General features: G+C 32.3%; 1 protein-coding gene across 4 annotated transcripts in view; it reads left to right on the top strand.

The window, feature by feature from the left end:
- Epha5 (EPH receptor A5) overlaps positions 1-24,967 on the top strand; it is a 332,221-nt gene that overhangs the window by 300,907 nt on the left and 6,347 nt on the right. For all 4 annotated transcript variants that reach the window (XM_027947325.3, XM_027947323.3, XM_027947324.3 and 1 more), the window contains 5 exons: positions 4,802-4,863; positions 6,094-6,303; positions 8,974-9,123; positions 19,079-19,272; positions 23,139-23,294. In XM_027947325.3, coding sequence (XP_027803126.1) covers positions 4,802-4,863; positions 6,094-6,303; positions 8,974-9,123; positions 19,079-19,272; positions 23,139-23,294 — 772 coding nt within the window. The remainder of the gene's footprint in view (positions 1-4,801; positions 4,864-6,093; positions 6,304-8,973; positions 9,124-19,078; positions 19,273-23,138; positions 23,295-24,967) is intronic.

The following is a 24,967-nucleotide window of genomic DNA, read 5'->3' as shown; positions in this document are numbered from 1 at the left end:
ATTTCAAAAGGACATCATAGCACGGAAGACAGGAGAATAGCCATATATTCCCAGTTTGCTTTTTATATGACTTGCTCTAGTCAAGTAATATATTGAACCTTTCTGAGACTCACTCACTTTCTCTGAAAAATGTCTGTTGTAATATCATGGTTTTAGAATTTTAATAACAATTAATAATATCATAGTGCCTTGCAGATAGGCACTCAATACATTGATAAATAGGAGTTCTTTTATGATTACCAACATAAAAGGTGAATTCCACAAATAATGTGTTTCTGCTTCATAGACTCCACCTGGGTTGGGTCCTCAGTAAATAATATAAAGTAATATAAAACCTCTACTCTGTGATTAAAATCATGTTTTGACATGCTTTATGAGCTCTTTTCATATGGATTTTTGATAATATGCTTTCAAAATTATTGGCAGATCTACTCTTTGTCTGTACTTCAAGCTGGATAATGGAAAATGATTTATACAGTTTTATTGAATTTACAAGGGTTAGAGTAGCCATGTTAATTATTGCTATGTCATTCTCCAAGGCTAGCAGGAACTGAAACAAAACATAAGCCAAACTAAATGTAATTAGCATTAAAATGACTCAAGCATGAAAAATAATCGAATGGGTCCTGGAGTGTTATTCTCGACAACAAAAAAGATCCTACTTGTTTGCAAACATTCATTTTAATTCCCTTTACCTCATCATTTGAAATTAGAGAGGTATTTTAGGTCCCTCTCATATTTCTCAATAACATTTTCTTAACATTGTGATGTATGGTGTCATATATAATTAATCTAACTTTTAAAACTAGATGATAGCAGCTGAAAATTCTCACAGGATGAGTACAAGGAATCCACCTCACTAAAGCATAATCATTTGTTCTTTCTAACTGTATGTTATTCAGTGTTACTGTTTTCTGATTAGAACATTCTCTTTTTAGAGTACAAATTCTATCTTCCAAATTCAGTGAATTCTATGTTGAATTTAAAATACAATGCTACCCGAGAAAAATACTTTTACATAGAATTTCTACCCAAATCCTTCTTCCTAGACCTTGGGTTAGCAGCAGTAAATATAGTCAGCCTTCTGAATGTTGCACATCCACAGATTCAACCAATTACAGATAAAATATATTGAAGAAAGAAACCATTTCTGCAGTGAACATGTACAGACTTTTCTTTCTTACCTTTATTCCCTAAACAATACAATAATGGTTTACTTATTATTTGCATTGCATTAGGTACTATAAGTAATCCAGAGAAGATTTAAAGCATAAAGGGGACGTTCATAGACTATATGTAAATACTATGTAATTTTATATAAGGAGTATTTGCAGATTTGGGGATCCATGGGAGTCCTGAGGGATAGTTTTCTTTACTATGGACCCATAACAGTCAGAAGATAGCCTAAATATGAGAAGATAGAAAGAAAGAAGAAATTCTAAGAGAGATAAAAGAAAGTATTGTAAGGAGATATATAGGGAAAGCAAGGCATGGGGTAAAGCAGATAACAATAGACACAGATTAGTGTTTTGACTTTATAGTCAAGAAAGTTGCTAGGAGGTGACAAGGAGGGAAAGCTAGGACTGTATTCTCAGGAAACAAGGGTCTCCTCAATGGATTTCTGTAATGAGGAGAGAGATCTAGCAGTTTGAGAGTGAAGGAGCCATGCAGGGCTTCTTGGAAACACAAGCTGATTCCACAAAATGTATGCCTCCTTCTAGTTAGATCAGAGCTGATGTGTAGCAGAACCACACTTTTTTTTAGCTCTGTTAGCTCTGAATTTTTTTGGAATATTTCCACACTGTTGGTAAGAAGCTCTTGTCAGAGGCAGTATGTGTTCCTTTTCTGTGAATACTCAGATACATTGTGGGTATATCTGAATTTCTGAATTAAAGAAGGACTCTCAGGAATAGCAATAGCAGGGTGTTCCAGGACACTCCAGCTTATATGGCTGGTGTAAATTTTGATAGGCACCTGTGTCAAAACTGTGTGTCTATTACCTTTAAGAGGAGCATATTAACTGGGGACACTTAAAAAGGCTTGAGGTTAAGTCTCAAATGGGCTCTGAGATACAATGATAGGACCAAAAGGACCCAAGGTATAATTTTGACTTTATTAGATATGCCTGAGATGCTATTAAATGAGTGTAGCAATATCATTAAAAACAAACATTAATGGGAAACATTTTTCTCTTCATGATAATAGATTAGAATTATACAATTATAATTATATTTGTCATCCGAGTGATTTGCAAATACAGTATAAATCATTCATTTCTTTTTTTTTCCTACTGTAGTATTGCATTTCAATCTAGTTTTAAAATCAATATACTTTACCTTCTTTCCTGTCACTTCCTGCCTTAAGAAAAGAAAAAGCCCAGGGCTCTGACCATGTTTGAACTTGATGAGCTCTCTTATAATGAGATGCCTGGGCACATGATGCCTCTATAACTGGATTTCAACAGTTATTAATAGCTGCCTTCTTCCCTCTTCAGGGTCAGATCCAGTGGCAGATCCCATGAACATACGCAATGTGCTACCTAACATAGGCATCTACAGACTTGTCCAATGGACTATTTTAGACAAAACTTTTATATAAGTTTTATAAACTTTAAAGGGTATGAAGGAAATAAGTCTACCTTTGAAATAAACTGTAAAAATCCATTAAAAGAACATTGCCTTTAAAGTATTTGAAAAGCAGATAATTATCTAAGTGAGAAATTAGAGTGTCCTATCTTATTATTCTAAACCATGGGTTTTAAGTGATCTTGAAATGAAAAAAAAATTCTTTCTAGATATTGCTTTTTCATATGTAATTCTCAAACTTTTTATATCTTTATTTGCATTTTTAATAACTTCAGTATGTATAAATATGCAAGCTCTAATTCTATATCTTGAATAGTCAGTTTTCAAGTAAAATACAGATACCTATCTGGAGATTATCATTAAGTTAATTATAATGCATTTCATAATTGTATAGAATGTGTTTCCTTTCATAATATAAAAAGGAAAATCATGACCTTCCAAATTAGTAATTTTGTTGTCAAGTAATTTCTTTTCCTTAACTCTGAATTGTTTAAGTTAATGCTTAAATTTTATGTAGTGTGTTTTTATTATAGAACAAAGGGGTCTATATTAAAATATACTGAGATTAATGTGAAATGTTAAAACTTACAACCTTTTTAAAGATATTACCTCATATAATAAGTATTTTTTGTTTTGTATTTTTCATCTTGTATTTCAGACATATTATGCACAAAGTGTCACAATTTTATAGAGGATAAAATATGATTTCTTCTCCCTTTTTTATATCTAACAAGGACATTAACTCACAGATATGAAGTTGATAAAATTTATAACATGACAATATTACCACTTATCTAGCAAATTTTTAGAGATAGGAACTATTCTAATGTCCTAGATAACCATAAGACTCAGTAAATACTTACTACAACCCTTTGAGGTAGATGCCATTTTGTTCTCATTTTGTAGATGAGAAAACTGAAGCATGAAGATAATTGGTTTTCCCAATATCACACGATAATGAGTGTATTAGTTAGATTTGTTCAGAGAGAAAAGAATCAATAGCATATGTGTATAGTTATATGAGGGGGGATCTATGAGCAAAATTGGTTCTTGCAATTCCAGTTACTGAGGAGGCTCATGACAGGGTGTCTACAAGGTAAGACCCTAAGAAACTGGTAGCTTGACTCAGTTTAAGTCAGAAGGCCTTAGAACCAGGAAAGCAGGTGACATACCTCCAACTCTGATGCTGAATGCCTGAGAAACCCAAGGGAAGGAGGAGCTGTTAGCAATAAGTCCTGGAGTCCAGTGGCTGTTGAGCCTCAAGTTCTGATTTCCAAGGCAGAAGAAAAAAGGTCCAGCCCCATTATTTGAGAAAAGACCAATTTACCTTTTGCATGTGTTCTCTTTGGGATTGTTGACCAATGGATATACCACACAGAGGGCAGATCCTTTTCACAGATTAGATTCATGCACTAATTTTCTCTGGGAACCCCCTAATAGACACTCCAAAAATAATGTTTTATCTAGGTTGCTAGGTATTCCTTAATTGAGTCAAGTTGAGACCTAAAATCAACCATCATTGTGAGTGATTGTTCTTAAAGGAAAAACCAAGTAGTATGGCTCTGGAGTGTATAGCTAACCTCTAGGCTACTTTTCTATATCAGACTCCAAAGAAGGAAAACCAGTTCCATCAGAAATTATGATTTCTAAGGAAATTTTCACTTAGCAAGACTAGCACTGTGAAGAATGAAAACACTGGGGTTGATAGAAATAGTAAGTGTGGTGGAGAGGGGAAAGGGAAGTAGCTATAAAAAAGGAGTTGCAAGAACATAGAATTCGGAAAAGTACAACATATATTCAAGGCATCATAAAGAGGGCAGTTTGACAAGATAAGAGGGTTCTTTTTTTGATAATTCTTAGAAAGATGAATATGTTCAAGGTGCTTGCTGGATATTATTTGATACATCATTACCAACATTAAAATAAACTCATTTTCTACACAAATAGGTTTGATATTCGCAATTGTGTGTTTATCTTAAATGTCAATCTGTTACTAACATTATGACCCTTTATTTCATTCACCCAACTGACTGAGTAAGCTATTATCCTGTCAAGCATTCACTTGTGACTCAAAGTGGAACATTTTAAAAATGAATGTGTGTTTATATATATAAAATTTGGACACTAAGGAAAACTTCAGATAGACTTTCCTACTTAAGAATGTAAAATCAAAGTGAAGTATTCCTGATCACAGTACATATCACTGTCTTTTTCAGGTAAACCAGTGATGATAGTGACAGAGTATATGGAGAATGGTTCTTTAGATACATTTTTAAAGGTAAGATTTGGAACTAAGTTAGTTAGTTATTCACAGTGTTATTTATATATCAATCATGTCATTGAAGTTGAAACTGAAAAAACTTAAAGTTAAAAGGTTTTAAATGGATAGAAATATGTGGAGCCAGAATAACTATACTCCAGAATTAACTGTGGTTTGAAAAATGTGCTTTTGAGAAAATAAATCCAAATTACGTCTTTGTAGTTTTCTTTAGGCATATGTTGATTTGAACAAAAAAAATAAGGAAACTGGGATTGAAAAAAAAAAAAAGAAAAGAAGGGATATAGGAAATGAAGGGAAGGGAAGAAAAGAAACAAAGGAAAAATAAACTTTACAAATACTCAACTTTTGAAAGTGCATAATGTCAAGGCGAGCAAGGAGAAATATCTGAAGTGTCCCTTCAGTCCTTAAGGAAGGCATCTGTGGGAATCTATAAGTGTTCATAACCCACATGAGGACCAGTCACTGAGTCATTGTTTACACTAGCAGAAAAGTCATGTGGTAGGAAAGAATAGTCGATATTGTCAGATCTTCAGATCCGGTTTCAGGAAAAATATTTTTATGTGTACTTCCCCAAATTTTAAATATTGACAATTCATTTTTATCAGTAAATAAAATATGCTTGTGTCTGACAATGAAACACACTTAGGTCTGATTAAACCTATAGTCTAGCAGTAAGTCACACTATTTCTTATTTCAAAATCACCATCAGTTAGGCCTTATGAATCTGTGCAACTTCATTAAATTCAGTGCCTTTAACAAAAACAACAAATTTCCAAAATTGTTAACATTTTCTGTTAGCAGTCATCCTTCTCCCTATCTGCTAAGATACTCCCTTATCTACTCTGACCACTTTATCTTTACCTCAGTATCTCTATACAGTTAGTTACTTTTAAATTGCCTAAAATATATTCGTTGTTACCTCAGGCAAGTACTAGAATGGAGTAATGAACAAACTCCTTGAATAACCGCTAATAAAGGAATTACAATTAAGTAAAGGTCAACAAAATTAGATTTTGACAAGTGCTTTCAAAGCCTTTATCTTTTTTGACCAGATCAACATTAAAAGTTAACCAAATATTTTCTAGTATTTTCTATTCTCCTTCAGATAGATATTGCATATACATTTTGATGGATGGTAATATTAATTGGAAGATTGAAGGAAGATCCTTTCATTTTTCCTCCTTTGAAGGGTATTGCTTCACTAATATTTCTACACTGTCTTTATAGAAAAACGACGGGCAGTTCACTGTGATTCAGCTTGTTGGCATGCTGAGAGGCATCGCTGCAGGAATGAAGTACCTTTCTGACATGGGCTATGTGCACAGAGACCTTGCTGCTAGAAACATCTTAATCAACAGTAACCTTGTGTGCAAAGTGTCTGACTTTGGACTTTCCAGGGTACTGGAAGATGATCCTGAGGCGGCCTATACCACAAGGGTAAGATCTAACAGAATGCATTTCTGACACACTAGACTAGAGATATTTAATTTTTAAAGATTTTAAAGGAAATAGCAAAAAGGGCATTCCTCTAACAAAGTCAGAGATATCATGAGAGAAAGAGAAAAAGAGAGAGAGGGCGAGAGAGAATCGAAAGCTCATTTCTCTTTTTATATATCACCAAATTCAAATATTAAATACTGGTAAGGAAAACATTCACCTTCTGAATCTTAATTATTTGCTTTTTTCTGACTATACTAAAATAGAACATCTGAATTAAGAATGGGTGTAACAACATAAAATCATATAAATGTTTAAATCCAAGGCAGTTAAAGGTAGAATCTCCTATATTAAAAGAAACGGTAAAAGAAAGTATATATGTATACACACATAATGATGATATAAACATGTATAGCACCACAGAGTGTCCTCATTTGCAAAATAAATACAGAAATATCTGGACCTTACCTTTTCAGAATTTATGTCATTGGGGAAAAAAGTTATTCTTCCGAGAAGTTTTGAGTTACTGGAGTTATTGCAGTGCCTCACTACTTTTCTTACATACTCATGGCAAGCTTTCATCTATAGGAAATTGGGCACCAACACATATTTTCATACTTAGCAAAATTCACCACTCTTTTCAGGAGCAAAAGTAGTTGCTTTGTGAACTGATAGAGCATATGGTTGACAATTTTTCCTATGTAAAACTGTTGACATTGCTGCAAAGAAATTTTTTGGGTCATCTATGATATTGGATTTATTAAGTCTGAAACACAATAAATAATTTTTGTGTAATTTGAAATCTTTTCAGTGTTATTGAGTTAGATATTCTAGATGTCTAAACTCCTTATGAAGACAGGGATTTATTGTACATCTTTTCACTGTCCAATTTGGTTAGCTTTTGTTTGAATGTAGAGTAACAATTTTGCCATCTCTCATTCTAAAATCCATTTAAAGGTGCTACGTATGTTCTTAAACATCATAAATTTATAACTAGAGTCTAAATATAAGTTCTTTAATACATTATAGGGTTGTTTTGTTTTGTTTTTATATTGTTGTATTGTGACTTATGGTTATTTGGGGGTTTGTACTGTGCTGAAGAGCAAGAGTAATTTATCTAAGCAAATGAAGGTTTCCAAAGTTCAGCTTAATAAATCAATAAATTAATTGATGAGTTATCCCTGCTCTTCTAGACCTAAGTAGCATTGTCACTATTTGCATTAAATGAAGCTTCAATTAAGAATCCTCCTGGGATTATAGTTACACTTAATAAACTTGACCTGAGCAAGATTGAGGTTATAGAAAAGTCTACTGCCAGTGTGATTGTTGTGTTAGTTAAGTGCAAAAAGTAGATTTTTCAAGGTCTGTGTCAGTATGTTATGCTGCAGAGTTGGGAGTGAGAGACAGAAATCGTGAAATTCTTAAGACTTACTCTTCTGAAATGGAGTGTGGCAGCATTTTATGGAAAATCTATATACTGCGAGATGAGTAGATAAGGAACTGTTGGAAAATATGCTGACTTCTATCATGGTAAGAGGATCAGAAGAAAAATTATGGGCTGAAATACAACATAATTAACATATTTCAATTCTAAGAGTCACTTTAATCACATAGTGTAGAATATCACATCCCTATGAGTATAGACAGGTTTCATGATATGAGCTTGCCTTTATTCTTAATTAACAAGAAGTTTAAAGTAAGTTTTTTTTAAAATGGATAGGTAAAGAAAGAGCAAGATTATTACATATTATATAGAGTTTGCATATAAATATCTAGAGTTTATATATAATGGTTAGATAAATTATATGTATGTGTATATATATATATATATATATATATATATATATATATATATAAATATATACTCTATAAATATATACACATTTAATAATATATTAACTATATAATCTATGGTTATATAGGTTTGCCTGCCTTTGAGGAGAAAAAAAATTCACGATGAAGGAGGCAGGATATAAAATTATTTTTTTCTACTATCTAAAAACCCAAATTCTTATTGTGGTGAGATTTTCCCCAATATTCTAAGTTTAACAATTTTTTTTAATTTGGTAATTAAACAAGATACCCATTTCTGTGGTTAGATAGTTAACCAATAAAATATACAAATGTGTCATCAAAAAAGAAGGGAAATATATCAAGTCTAAAAAACATAAAATGATGTTGAAGTAAAGTATAACCTAAGTTTTTAACACATGGAATTTTCCACCTTCTCTTATTAAACTTCTCAGGGTTGCATCTGGCAGCCTAGACATTATACTCTAAATTTGTGTATTTAAAAAAAAAAAAAAAGCATGCAGAGAATTTTAGTCCACTGCTCTACGTTAGAAGTCCTGAGAGTGTACCTTATTGATTTGCTTGACTGCCTGCTTTTCCCTACTTAGAGCTGCCATCCTGAGGACTGTAATTGAGATGTGGGTCCTGTGTGTGTTCCAGGAGTCAAACAGAATTTAAACTAGAAACCTTCCGGACAGCCAATTAGTAGTTAGTCTACAAATGCTTATGGACTGGGAGATGGAAAAAGAGACTGCATGCTGTCAAACAGAGTCACTTAAAAATGCTACATCTCTTTCTAGATCTTTTCAGTGAGGCAGCAATATCCCTAGACACATTTGAGGTATGTGAGGATTTTAAAAATTCTTTTTTTAAACTTAGGGAGGCAAAATCCCAATCAGATGGACTGCCCCAGAAGCAATAGCTTTCCGAAAGTTCACCTCCGCCAGTGATGTCTGGAGTTATGGAATCGTAATGTGGGAAGTTGTCTCTTATGGAGAGAGACCCTACTGGGAGATGACCAATCAGGATGTGAGTATGGAACTAGTCTTTCTCACTCAAGTTGAGAATGAAATGCTTTGTTCTCTGAGTCCGGACACTTACATTGTTTTTCATTTCTGGATATGACAGTTGCTTGAAATATATGAAATTTTTTGCTTACCCTGTGATCTATTTTGTTGTTGCTGAAATAGTCTTTATGCAGAAGCTGAAAATATGTTATTACAAAGGAACATAAGTTACAGTTATATAAAACTCAGTGTGTTGCCAGATTGTCTTAGCTGTGTTATAGTGATGTGTCTTTCAGATTATGTCAAAATCATTCTCAAAGATGAAGAAAGAGCCATCAACAAATGAATACTGACAAGCAAATTTTTATGATTTGCATTTGATAAAGGAGGCTAATAATCTAAATCGAAAGTATGAATGATATAGATTTAATAGTGAATGTTCTTAGAGGATAAAAAGAAATGGTATACATTTCTTTACATTACAAAATGTAAAAAGACTTGTATTATGTATTTAATTTGATGAAAAAAAAACAGATTCTTTCCCTACAATGGAATAACTATCCATGCATATAATAACAGAATCCTAATAGTAAAGAAACCATGAAAGAATCTTCTATTCATTTCAGAATGTTTATGATATGATGCCAGGAACATAACTCCTTGCTCTTTGCTTTTAAATTTTTCTATTGTTACTGTTCAAAATATTCATTTTCATTTTGGATCATATTGAAAATTGATATTTTTCCCTGAAAATTGACATGTTTCTCTATAACAATAGTTTTACAGGCAGTTAGCTAGAATAGATCAAGCCCTTACTATGTGTCATACATTATCTTATGTGCTTTATCAACAAATCATTGATAGTGTCTTTCTAAAACCTGGATATTGAACTATCTCAACCCAATATTTGAAACATTCATATTTTTCTTCCAAATATTTCTTTCATTCATACTCTGTAACATCTCCCTTTCCCATGTATGCCCTCAGGAACCGAGAGAAGATAATGTAGCTCTCCTACTGAATTTTATTGAAATAAAAGTGTCTTGCTAGTAATTATCTTTCACTTTTCAAAATAAAAATTCAACTACTGTCTAAATTAAAGTCAATCTCATATTCATTTCAAAGTGTTTCCCACAGTTCCAGGGCCAGCCTGACCAAGTTATGTAAAGTGGGGATGAATGATCAAATCTTTGTTCCTTTGTTTCTTTGTTTCCAAAGACTATAGCTGGATTCTTCAGGATTGGTCTGAGTGGAGAGGTAGGAAAGAATGGACAAAATTATATCATACGTTGGGGCTGTTGAGGCTTCTTGTGGAGAAAACATTAAGTCATGAGATCTCAAGTGAGCTACTTGTCTGAGCTTTTCCAGGACTCTTGATTGGAGGCCCCTGCTAGCCCCTAGAAGAGGAGCGTGTGCTCCAACCCACTTCCTAGATCTCTTTGTGCTTGCTCCCAGTTTCACACCTCATGTTGTATTATTGCACCAATCACATATTAGCTACTAGCAAGGGACATACTTTCACATATATACATATTCATTTGGATGCTCTCCTTATGGTCCTTCTTTGGGTATTGGTATCACAGACTATTCCAACCATTTTGCCTTCTCCAAAATTCCCCAGGTGAGATGTCTAGGTCATACACCCATTTTCCCAAAAATTATTTCATAGCATTCTTCTATGGTAGCAGCAATAAATCAGGTTGATACATTTCTGACTTTCAGCAAACATATAACAAGAGAGCTAATCTCCACTTCAACTAGGATGGTATAGCTATTTTCCTTTGTGACCCATTCACTTGGCTTGGGAAGGGCAGTGCTTAGTTGTGTTTCTCTACATCTGAGAGGACATATCAGTGTTATGATTTAAGGGACAGGACTGTGGTCAAAATTATTATTTTGTTATCATTATATTTATTTATATTTATACTTATAATGCCCCTTAAAGTTTAGAGAAGTTAAACGACTTTTGGAAGGTCACAAAAAATAATAAAAGTTATACTAGAAATTTCAACCTAGTACTGTATTAAAAACAAAAATCTAACCACCAAGTCTCATTTCAATACTATTATTGCCTTTAATTTTTATGGAAGTTTTTCATTTTTGTTCAGCCAGCAAGCCTTCATATGGTGGTCCCACCCATGTGTCTATTTCACTCAAAGGAAACATTTATCCCTTATTTCCCTAGTTAATTCCTACTCACACTTGAAATGCTTTGAGTTCTGATTCTGCCACTCAGAATCAACCATGCAGTAGATCATCCCCATTTTTGGCAATTATGTCTAATATAGTTATGTCAGTCACAGATAAAATTATAGATAAAAGTAGATTATGTTGTTTGGTGAATATTCTTTCATGCTTTTGCTGGTATTGTCCAAGTGTCCTTATGCTTTTTTACTGCTAGTTGATAGGTAGTCATATACTTTCACTATCCTCCAGCTCTCTCATCTTCCTTGTGAGACCAGCACATAGACCCTCATTTACCAAATGGCCAAAGTACAAGAAGGAGTTCAATTGCACTTCAGCTAGTAATGTGTCTTTTAAAATCCCCTTGGCCATTCCCATGAACAGAGTGCTGGGTCAATGACACTGCTCATTGTGGAGCATTATAGCTGCATGGAGAAGGACATAGGAACAGGGAGATTGTGTAGGGTGATGAGAAATTTGTCTTAAATCCTTCACACCTCCCTTCATTTCATAGGTTACCTGTTGGAATCTATATCTTGTGTAATAATTCTCAGTTTTTCTATCCTATGTCCATTTTTCAAAGTTCATTTATTTAATGCTCAATAGCATTGTTGACATGTAGTTATCATCGAATCCACTCTCTTAAATACTTTTCTTTGGCTTTTATTGTTCCTTTTTAATTTTTCCCCTGATTCAACCATTTGAGTGCCTTGATACTTTTTAACATAACATAATTTCAACGTATTCAGAAAAATGAGAGGGAATGGTGTTGTAAGATTTTTAGGAAATTATAAGAATAAAAACTAATATTTTAGTTTTGACCAAGTTTTCCAAGAATTAGATGAAATTTTCAAAAGATGATCCTATAAATATAGGTCATTCTAAAATAGTTTTGTTTAATATAAAATGTAGTAAATGGATGGCTATTTTCTCAGCAAACTCATAGTCATCTGTAGCACTTGATTTCTAGATACAATACTAAGTGTGACATGCCCCAAGTTCTATCCAAATTTATATCCAAGAAACATGAGGGATCAACTGTATTTGAAAATCATGATTACTGACTATTTTTCTTGGGAAAAATTCTCAAAGAGCAAAGTTGAAGTACTGATCTAACAGTTTCAAATGATATATCCCATGATGTATACATTGTAAATACTATCTGATCTAAAAAGTGCTTTGCCACCATGAAAATTTACATTACCAAGTCATACGGTATAATCTAAATCTCACAGGGGAGACCTTCCTCTGTGCCAGGGGAACAAAACACAGCAGTAGGTTGCTTTTGATTTAGGATTGCTGCTACCATTGCAGAGAAAAACTGTAACCCCCCCCCACCCGCAAAAAAAAAAAAACAAACTTTAATGACTAGGATGATTTTAGGTAAATACTAGACCATGAACTCTGATTCAATCTCAGGAAGCTAAGTTAACTTCCCATAGGCAATATAAGCCTATTTATTAATATCAAACAACCTAAAGGTCAGTTTTTTTTTCAGATTCAGAAATAAAAACCAAGTTAAATATTTTATTGCATTGCATTTTTGCATTTAGAGACAGTGTCTTTCATTTGTATTTATTGAGGAATGTATCAATCCATAAATTCAACTAAAAATAAATTCCAAATATTCTCTAAATTATTTAAGTAATCATTTTTCAGTCTTCCTGTTTAAATTATTTTTTTCATTTTTAAAGGAAATTCGTTTTCTGTACTTTCATTTTCCTACAAATTTTAATCCAGCATTTTTCTTACAACTTTGGTTGGTATAGATTTTACTTATAAGGTATTGAGAATATTTGACTCCAAAAGTTATAAATCGACTTAAATACTTTGCATGATGTATGATTTTCTATGTGTGTATATATATGTCAAATCAGAAAACATACATGTATACATATGAAAGATCTAAATATGTTCCTACAGTGCCATATATGTGTGTATACATATACATATGGTATAGAAATTTAAGAAATATATTGTTTATTACAGATATATCACATATACTTATTAAATTACTGGAATTGTTTGTGGTAAAATAGACAGCATATTATAATTAAATTAGAAATATGTGAATTTATTTTCTATCCACATTATGTAATTTACTAAAGATTTGACAGCAAGCAAATTTTTCTACTTCTTAGCCTCAGTATCGTTTTTTTCTATGAGAATGATGGACCAAAGAATATTGATTTTCCTTGATAATATTGGTCTTCTAAGTATAGTACTGTCTTTAGCTGTAAATATTTTGGAAACTGGTATCCTCCTGATAGTTCTAACCCCTTTTCAAAAAATGATACATAAAAAATACCAATGCTTTATCTGAAAGATCTTGTCAAACAAACAAACAAAAATCTTCAATTTAACTCCTTTCATCTTGGATTCTACAACTATTGGTCAGTTTCATTGATTAAAAGGTGAAAGGACTTGAACAGAAGATGTTTAAGATCTCTTTAATTTCTGGAATTCTACTGATTTAAAATTGATATATTAAGAAAAAGTATATTTTTGTTAACTTTTGTTAGAAAGAGTCAAGATATCCTAAAACAAAACTGATATACTTGAAACTATTTCTGAATTATCAAAAGTTATTTCCAGAAATATACTCTAGTCATTTCTGAGGAGCTTTGTGTCTCAAATAACAGCTCTTTTATATGTAAGATTTTTAGCTAATACCCAGCAGTATTGATGCTGAAGCCCTAGATAGAACTTAGTTCTGAAATGCACATTTGACACTCAAATCTCCCTACAATCTTTCTGCCATTCAGGGATCAAACCTACATTTTCATGTCTCCTGTAATCTAGAATACATTTTCTCCCAAAATGACTCATTTTAATTGTGGATGGATGGATAGATAGATAGATAGATAGATAGATAGATAATATATGTATACACATACACACAAACATATATAATTTCTTTGTATTATATGTTATGAAAAAACAGATATGATTTTATGGTATAATGTTTATACTGTTCTCAGATTACTTTCTTGGAAGTGGTTAACTATTTCTAATAACTACATGAACAATGGGAAATATTTAAATTAAACTTCTGGAACCTTTGATGTTTCATGTAATGTGTGTAAAACAATTCTTATCTTGAAGATCTATAGTTGAGATGAATATGGATAGTACATGTACAGTCTAAATCATTGTGCCTATGATATAATTTACAAGATATTTTTAATTCCTTTAAGCAGCCTATCCCATGAGGGAATTAGATGTACATGAGGATATTAAGAGGAAATCTTTGAAAGAAAACTCATGAAAGGATAAAGGGAAGGATGGAACACACAGTTCTTGCCCCATGTACATTACAGGTTGAAGGAAGGATGATTGGCTATAACCATCTGAGACAGAATTGTACTGAGAGGAGAGAAATTCCAGAGATCCTCAAGCCAACATTGTCTTTCATAGGAATTTCCATACTTCATAGGACTGAGCCTTTCTTACTATCTTTGCCATGCTCAATAATTGACTCTGGGTAACTTGTGGAAAGCATGGCTTTGTTGCCCCCATGATGAAAGGATTTGGCAACATAGCAGCTGCTGGTTTTGGTTAATTATCATCCCTGCAGGTGAAGATCTGCGAGACAGTTTTTATGGTTGCTATAATTCTTGACCTTTTTCAGTATAGACCTACTTCTGTGCACAGGAACAGATTCTATTATCATGTTGGCTTCTCTCCCTGAGAATTCAGCAAATGCAGGTTACTGGATGAAGAAAAGTAGCTTCTTTTGATCTCAACACCTCATGTGGTCCTTGTCCTCTCTTCTCCACTATCCATTCCAAATTTTTCTCACCCATAAAACTGGGAGATGATGGTTTTGTCCTGCTTGGTGATTTGAATAAATACCTTAATTCTTGGTGGTTTCACACATATCTACCTATCTCATTGCCTTCTGCTGCTCAGTAGCAATTACCCTTACCATCATGGTGACTCTTCCTCTCTAGTAATCCACAAAAGTAATCCATAACTATTAGCTCAGTGGAATTTTTCTTGAAAAGGGGAATAGAGTACAACATAGATTTAACACATTATTGCAAAGTAAAGAATGACTACACACATTTTAGAGCATTGCCTCCAACTTTAGCTGTGCCTTAAAAGATCATTCCAGCCCTCTGCAGTTCTCATTATTTCTGGATGATGACCTTTATGTAATGGTATACTGGAATCAACCTGTACAAGATAACAACATTTTAGAACATTTCTAACTGGATAAGATTGTATTGGTAGCTTTTGTTGGCATGGAAAAGATGTGTATACCACATAAATGTGTAAATATTACAAATGTATCTCCAATGAGAGTCAGTTGTTAAATATTTACCAGCACATCATGAAGTGTGTGATACTCTCACACATCCAAGACTGTGAACAGAATAGTCTGGTTGAGTGATAAGCTATATTGGATATCATGTTTGTGGATCAAGACTTCCAGAGCTCCCAGTGATGGCTGAAGCTCTATTGGTGTAATAAGCAAGCAAACATCATATTCTGGGAAAAATATAACTGAGAAGATGAACCCATTAATGTTTACATGATTGAAGGAATCCAACATAGTCAACTTGCCACCAAAATAATATTGCCATGTTGGTGGCTCAGTGTTAGGATTTGAGGTTTCAAAGAAGACACAGCCTTCTTTAAACTGTATTCAGACAATTTCTTTACATTTTAGTGTCAAGAAAATTTACAGTTGATATTAGTATTGCAGATATAGTACATCTGAACTTGATTAAAAATTATAGTTGCCTTTTTCTTTTTCCCTTCTTTTCTTTGTTGATCTCAACAACATATATTAGCAAAGATGATATTAATCACTGAGTTATGATTCATTTGGCTACATACTATAAATTGTATGTTAAAATAAATAGCCTAAAAATTATACATTAGTAGATTTTCAACATTTCACAAACTACCAGAATACTGATGTCTTTCATTTCTCTCCAAAACAATAAAACAAAAATAAAATGAAAAAAAAATATTAAGAAATTTTTAATATAAGATTTTAAGTTATAGTTCTAAATTTATTTTAAAAATCAGTTCTGAAGGTTAATTTAAATTTAAATTTATATTTATATATATACTGAGGTCAAGTTCTAAGTTAACTTGGAGACAGGATATTTATATTTCTAAACCTAAATTTACCTAAAATCAGAATTGATTAAGTAATAGATTTTGGAAATAACTTCACAAATCATATAATTTATGTCCATTTTATACCTAAAATGTCCAGAATACCTAAGTGGTTAGCATGTAAAGGAAAGATATTTATATAGCCCAAGATTCTAGAGGCTAAAATATCCAAACAATATGGTGCCAAGTCCTCTGGTGATGGGCCCCAGGTGCAACACAGTAGAGAAGAGGAAAGAGAAATGCTTACATGCAGAGGAAGCCAAGCACAAGGAATGGCTTTGCTTTTTAACAATCTTCTCTAGAGAAAACTAACCCAGTCGTGTTGGGACTGTGTTAATCACTTTTAAAGGTCAAGCCATCATGAAATAATCATCTTCCACTAGGTCCAACCTCTTAAGGATTCACCACCTTTTAATATTTTCTATTCGGCAGATGATCTTTATTTAAACCATAGAACTTACTAAGTTATTTTAAAACTAATGAATTTAATTTGATTAATTCATTTTGTAGTCACATATAAAGACTAGTTGCTCCAGAGAGGAAAGACAATTTTCTTTTTTATTTTAATAGGGGAATTTGGTAATTTGCCAAGGCGTTCTTAAATTTGCAATCCTCCTGCATATAGTTTCCCAGTAGTTGGGATTATAGGTATGTGCTACTGTGCCCTAGTAGAGCTAAAGAAAAACATAGAAGTAATTAATAGTAGCTTTGGGAAAATACCATAATATGAAAAATTTATATTTTAAATAAATTTTCACTGAAGAAAAAATATTTTATAATCAAAACTGTAATAATACTTATTATATTGGTACATATATGCTATTAAAGAGAATAACTATTCTATCTGCAATGGGGAGTCTTATAATAAGCAAACTAATGAATAAGTGAACTTCCATTAATATGTGAGGGCAAATGGCCATTTTATTCTTTTAATATTTATTTTATCACAATTGAGAATAAATGTTTTCTCAAAATTCATTTAGCATTTTGTATATATATATATATAAATGCTAATATATTTACAAATATATATATATATATATATAGTAAGTGTTTAATCAGTATCTCACTTTTCTTTATTATTTGATCTCCCAATATGTATCAGCTTTAGTGTACTACATATATTATAGTAGTAGTTGAAATAATTTTTTCTGTGGTTTGCTTTTTAATTGATTATATTGTTTTTGAGTTAAGTAAGTTAACTAAGGTGGTAAGTAGTTTCTTTTGGTCATTTGTCTGTATTTATCCATCTATTTCTGTGAATATTTATTTTCAAAGTACTTTTTATTTCTCAGTTTGCACTTAACTATTGGTACTTCTTAGGAAGCTTTTCCTAGGGAGATGTAAACTACACCAAATTCAAGCTGTGACCAAGTGCTGATGACCCTCACATTTATATTATCAGCCCAAATGTCTTCTGTGCTCTAGCCAGATTCCTGTAAATTGCCATCTGGGTGTTCCCCATTCACTTCCGATCAAAGAAATCTCAAATTATACTTGACAACATTTTCTCTCTCCATAAATTTGCTCACCTCAAGTTAACAGAAATAACGGTTCCATGTGATGGGCTTGAACTTGTGTGATCTCTGCTATCCTCTCCCCTCTACTCTTGGGTCATTAGTGTCTCTTAAATCTACCATTTCATCTTCTTTCCATCTGCCACTGTCTTTGTTCAAATGTCAATTTCTCTCATAGAGAAACTTATTTCTTTCCAATCCTTGAAAATGATCTTTCTAAAGTTCCTGTGCTAATTTTAACTTCTATTTTCATTTATCAAATCTAATCTAAATTTTTTTTGTGTGTGGAAAAATATAATTAAATTTGTTAATGATATATTCTTAATAGGATTTTGAGAATTATATTCATTAATATTGATTTTTGGTATCATTCAAATATTATCATTTTCATAATTGAATAAAAATTGTGTTGTTAATGTGCAGCAGCACGAACAAAACTCTTCTGGAGTTAAGATATGTTGATGGCAGCAGGAACATTACAAATGTTTTTGGTAAAAACAGTCTCACAATTAGACTGCTAATCATTCCTCTGGTTGAATTGAAAACCAGTGATGTTTATAATGCCTGTGCTACTAGACAGCTTTCCAAACTTCTGACAGAAACAAGTAGATGAAAATAAACAGTCAGACCTTGACATTATTAAATGATACATGAGACAGTTATGCTAATTTAACCTTTGACTTATCCATCATTTACTACCCCAAATCTCTTTTGAAGTAAAATTTTCATTCCATTACTTGAAAAATGTGAGTCTGCACATATTTTTTCATTAAAAAGACATTAATTTTTCTGAGAAATCACTAGAAAATTGAATCTCTATTTGATTTCAGAAGGCAAGACTAAATAAAACATGCATATATTTTTATGTCAATTAATTTTACAAATCAACCTTCACCAAGATTTTAGGTTAAAATGATAACTGCTTGTTTTATTTATAGTAAGTGAAGAAAGACTATCTTTTTTAATACTATGATGTTGTTTTATTTTGCAGCAAATGAAAATAGTTGTGGATTTATAAAATAAAATAGTGATGGTTTGTTATTACTGAAGCTGAAAGAATGAATGAGAATGAAAGTAGGAATTTTCTCAATTTATTCTGTTATATTATGCTGTTGAGGACTGGTTCTGTTTTGCTTTATACAGGTGATTAAAGCAGTAGAGGAAGGCTACCGTCTGCCAAGCCCCATGGATTGTCCTGCTGCTCTCTATCAATTAATGCTGGATTGCTGGCAGAAAGACCGGAATAGCAGGCCCAAGTTTGATGAAATCGTCAACATGTTGGACAAGCTGATTCGCAACCCAAGTAGTCTGAAAACTCTGGTTAATGCTTCAAGCAGGTAAAAACCAGACCTGAGCAATTTCGCTGAATGTATCTCATTCAGAAAGATGCCACAAATATTTCATCAATTAAATCATACTTACAAACATGTTAATCTATGAATTTGTAAGACACTGATATATTTGAATATAGCTTTTTGTCTTATAATGAAGGAAATATGTGTTAATACTTAAAAGCGTTGTTACCCAATATAATAGTTAATGTTCCTGTTTCAGGAAAAAAAAAGCAAACTGCATAATATTATGAAGATAACTGAATTCAGGTAGCATTAAAAAGATAACACTCAAGTGGTGTGTTTTTATATGTTTTTGGAGGATAGGTGTAGATTGAGGAATGAAGAAAGGTCATTTAAACCCTTATATATTTTATATGTTAAACCATAAATGTCTAACCAAAATTACACTTTGATTTCTTTAGAATACATTTTAGCATCTGTCATTAAATATAAGTAGGTTTAGTGTTCTTATTTTATGAATACTGAAAACTTGGATGCCATTTTGCTCAGATTTAGTTATATAGGATTATTTGGTTAATCATTTAGTGGGCAGTTTGAGCAAGATTTAAAGCTGACAAATAAGTAATCTTGTGAAGAAAATTTGTGTGAGCAAATATTCATATTTCTACTTTTCTGAATGGCAGCATAAATGCATTTAATAGTCTTGCACACTTGTAAATTATGTTTTCTCTTTATCTAAAAAACTGTCATTTTATTCTAATATATATCAGTTTGATTCTAAACTGGAAAATTTTCCAGGTTGTTGTTTTCACTATGATTGAAGCAGTTGTCTATTTTGACAAGAAATAATATTATGCAAATAACTGAATTGTTTGCCTGTTAGTGTGAACTAAATGAGAAACAATTTGTGGATCAAGTTACATAAGTTCTATGATTCTAACATAGCATTTGCTTACTAGACTAAAGGTCATTTTAAATATAAATGAGGAAGAATTGTCAAAATCTGTTAAGGCATCATTGACTTCCTGAGGTAACAAATGCAGAATGAATCTTCATAGAAATTTTTTTTTCTGTATGTTGTTCTCTAATGTCTAATCTTAAATCTCCAATTGTCATGTAAAATATTAAGCCTTTTCCTATTCTGCTTATTTGAATTATGTTATCACACATATGGACATAGGAGAGGAAATAATAAAATAAATTCTTAATGTTCTAAATTATATTAAATCACTTGGCCATCATCATTGAGCTTGAGAATAGTTTAAAATTTTTAAGAATTTACACATTTTCTTCTTAATACATGGAATTTGGCTTTCTAGGTTTTGTTTGAGCAGGTTTAGCTTTCACACTATACTGTCCTTTGTGCAGTCATCTGCAAATCCTAAGTCTTTTTTTTTTGATATATTATTTTTTATTTTTTATTTTTTTTTATTGTTGGTTGTTCAAAACATTACATAGTTCTTGATATATCATCTTTCACACTTTGCTTCAAGTGGGTTATGAACTCCCATTTTTAGCCCATATACAGATTGCAGAATCACATCAATTACACATCCATTGATTTACATATTGCCATACTAGTGACTGTCGTGTTCTGCTACTTTTCCTATCCTCTACTATCCCCCCTCCCCTCCCCTCCCCTCCCCTCTTCTCTCTCTACCCCCTCTACTGACCTTGATTTCTCCCCCTTGAAATCCTAAGTCTTAAAGTCATTAGTTCCTGGTTCACTATGGCTTTTTCCTTCCCTACTCATGTCACAAGATTTGGTGGTTTCAATAAGATGATTTTCCAACATCTTTTAGTTTCTTGGAATTATTTATTTCAGTTATTTTGTGTTCTAACTTACGAAGACTCTCTTTTCTATTATCATATTGTAGGTCTTATTTTTACCAGAAATTGAAACTCTTGCATTTCATCTTCAAAGTCATACTTTCCAACTATTTTCTCCTAAATTTCTATCTCAGACAATATTTGGAACCATTGCATAATATTTAAGAATTACTGAAACTTATTCATTTAATCATTCAACAAATACACACCATTCTGTCCGTGTCATACTGTTGGCTAAGTGCTGATTATACAGCATTAGGTAAATAGACCTAGATATGTGCTTTTATGCTACCAACACACAGTTGGAGGAGAGAGATATTGAACAAAATAAAAGTTGCAAAAATAGTTGTGTTCAGTTTTGGAGTAGAAAGTGAGAGTAGAAGTCAAAAAGATAACTTGGAGGCATTAGTGATTGTGCAAGTGAGATATATGTGTTGTGTTTGTCAGTTTCTCATGATTGTGAAACAAATACATGACAAGAACAACTTATAGGAGAGATTTATTTTGGCTCATAGTTTCAGAAGTTTCAATCCAAAAGAAGAAACATCCTGGTGGAAGGGAACGGCAGAGGGAAATAGCTCAGCTCATTGTCACTAGGAAGAAAAGAAAAGGAAGAGGATAGGGGACAAGATGGTTCTCTTGGGCATGCTCCCCACCACAGTGATCTATTACTTCCAACTAGAAGCCACCTTTTCTACAGTTTCCACCTCCTACCAGTAGTCCACCAAATCATTAATCTATCAAATGCATTAATCCACTGAAGACATTAGAGCCCTCATCATTGAATCCCTTTCTGAAAGTCCCACCTCTGGACATTGCTGCATTGGAGACTAAGTCTTCAACACTTGGGGGACAAAACTATGATAGGTATCGTAAGGTAGTGAGGAAAGAGAAGTAGTCAGATATCAGTGTATTCAAGGTAGAATGGAGAGTATGTGCATATTCTGTGGATTTATTGCAAGGAGAGTGAAGACAAGGTACACTATTGTATGATTATATTGAGGATCGTGAGTGTAGGAGATGTGTGTGGAACGCGATGAGGACTGCAGTGTCAGACATGCTGGCATGATGTTCCTATGAGAAATGTGAAACCTAGTCTGGAGATAAAAACAAACAAACAAACAGAAAAACAGATGACATTTGAAGCCATGACAGTGAGTAAAATTGACTAGAGTACAGTGAAGTTATAACTCAATTAGTGAAGATATAGGGATAAGTTCTGACTCTCCAAATTTTAAAGTCAGCCAAAGAGAAAGTCAAAGTCAAAGGAGATTGAGAAGTAGGTAGGAACACAAAATCATCCCCCCCCTCAAAAAAAGGAGAGAATATTAATTCAAAACAATGTTGAGATAGAGTGGATTTCAGGAGAATGATAGTAATGGTGATGGTTGTTTATTTCATACAGGTCAGTCATTTTATAGATTAAAAGTGTTCATTCATTTTGACAAAATAAAGATTATTGCTCACCTTAACCCAATCAAGAATTGGGTTTTGTAGAAACCACGCTCAAGTGGATTGAAATGTAAATTGAATGTGAGATAAGTGCAAATACTATAAGCACAAAGACAGATATTTGTGTTCTGTATCCTATGGTTGCAGTATAATTAGGTCATCTCTAATTTATGAGCATTTAAATTATTTTTTACTTTCAGGTACCTTTTGGATGCATTTCTAGAAATCATCATTGATATCTCATTTTTATTATTACCAAAGTTTGCAGATTTGTTTAGCTAAAAGCAAATAATGGTTGAGTTGGTTATTTTCAATTTTTATATGTTTTTGAATTAATTTATTTTCTAAATTCTGATACTTACTCTAGGTGAAATAACAAGCACACTAATATAAGAACAGAAAATAAAAAATAAATGGCTTCAGAACTTCCTGAAATATTAACTTAAATAAGCATGGGTTTTTTAAAGTACTCAGTGGACTGAGTTTATATTGTCATGTACTTTGAACCATTTGCTTTCATGTTAGCATTTGTATATTTTCCCTGAAAATATATTTATAACCTCAGTAAATTTTGTTTAAAAAAGCATTAAAGTGTTCTTTTAATATTTATGTTTTATGTGTTTTAGAGTATCTAATTTGTTGGCAGAACATGGCCCTCTAGGATCTGGGGCCTATAGATCAGTAGGTGAATGGCTAGAAGCAATCAAGATGGGCCGGTATACAGAGATTTTCATGGAAAATGGATACAGTTCAATGGACGCTGTGGCTCAGGTGACCTTGGAGTGAGTAATTTTTTTTCTGATAATTTTTATGTAATTTCTGGGGCAAGAAAAATTGTTCAGAAACCAATCTGGATGAGAACAAGGGAAATCAGTTAACCCTTGTCCATGTGTGGCAGTTTTCAAAGAAGCCTCATCTTTTTTAGCCTGTATTGTTAACAACTGCATGGTTAATGCTTTTTGTGACCAGTATCTTTGTGTTTTTTTTTTTTTTTTTTTTTTTTTTTGCTTCAAACAAATAGCATTTGAATATTTGAATAATTGGAATAAGAGCTCCATTGCAAAGTACTGGTATTTTGTGTTGTGGAAAAAGATGTTTTCTTGACAAGTTTTTATACTGGTACCTATGTTATATGAATGTAAATACAAAACAAAACAAACTGTAAGCACAATTGGTGTGGCTAATCCTACATAACAACAAAACATATTCCTAAATTTCAGTTCTCTACGATGAATATCCAGGTAACAACAGCTTAATCAAAGCCTCCTTGGCAGGAATCTCATTTAAAGTCTAAGTGGTGCATCTTATATTCTTACAATCCAAGAATATCCTAGATCCTGCCTTCAATTTGTTATTTGGTACAATCTCAGTGGAACCAATTGTGCCCTTTTCTGTTTGCACGTTTAAGATAAAGCTTATCAAATCTTATTAAATAAAAATCACTAGAGTTAAATATAAAGTTATTTAAGGTTGTAAGTTGTTTGTATTTTATTATATATTCTGTATGTGTAATTATTTTAGCCTACTTGTTATTTGTGAAAATTAACTGTTCTTATGGTGGTTCCATCTAGACTACATTACCATTAATGATAACTTACATCAAATTACCTGCAAACTCAAAAGTTAAAATATTGTTGTAAGGATTAGAAAATGTTAAAATACTCTAAACCACTAAATCACTGTCTTGATATCATTACTTCCCAAAATAGGACCATTGAAGATTTCTCTTCCCATCTCTGCTGTTCTGCCACTCTTTAATTCATTAAATTCACTGCTCATCCCCACAAAAGGTAACAGGGTACCATCATTTATCACTAATTAATGTCACATTCTCAGCATTCTCTAACTTCATACCGAGAATTAAACTGACCTAAACTGCAACCACTCAGCACTCAGCTTGCTTTCCTGACTCATTTAGTACCATCTTCACTGTCACCGCCAGACCATGCCTACTTGATGACATGTATGCTTTGCCCATTATTCCTTTGGACATGTGTGCTATATTTAAAATAGTATACAGAAAAAATTATTGATTATTTAAAACTATTTTTACATGATTGCTATTTAATTTTTCAGTAAAAATGGTCATTTTAATTTATTAAAGTCATTTGTCATTTTATATTAAAATGATACTGTAGGTATTTCTTCTACCCAATGTCGGATTACTTGTAAATATATAATAAAATTATTTGCATTAAACAATGTCTCTTTTTTATTGAGATAGCATATATTATATGTATACACACACATATATACATTTATGTATGTATAATTTAATCTACCTAGTTTTTATTTCTTTATTGACTGAACTGTTGTAATCAGAATGGTTTTGCACTAATTACTTGTGTTGTATTTCTTTGGGGCCTCCAAATACTATAAATATGCTGAGTATGTATGCATTATAGTTTCACTTTTCTTACTCTTTGCTATTTATTTTCCTGTGTGCTCTTCATAT

Source organism: Marmota flaviventris, chromosome 7, assembly GCF_047511675.1.
Source record: "Marmota flaviventris isolate mMarFla1 chromosome 7, mMarFla1.hap1, whole genome shotgun sequence".
Lineage (NCBI taxonomy): Eukaryota > Metazoa > Chordata > Mammalia > Rodentia > Sciuridae > Marmota > Marmota flaviventris.
The sequence above is the reverse complement of the archived record's forward strand: the minus strand, read 5'-3'. Positions and strand labels throughout refer to the sequence as shown.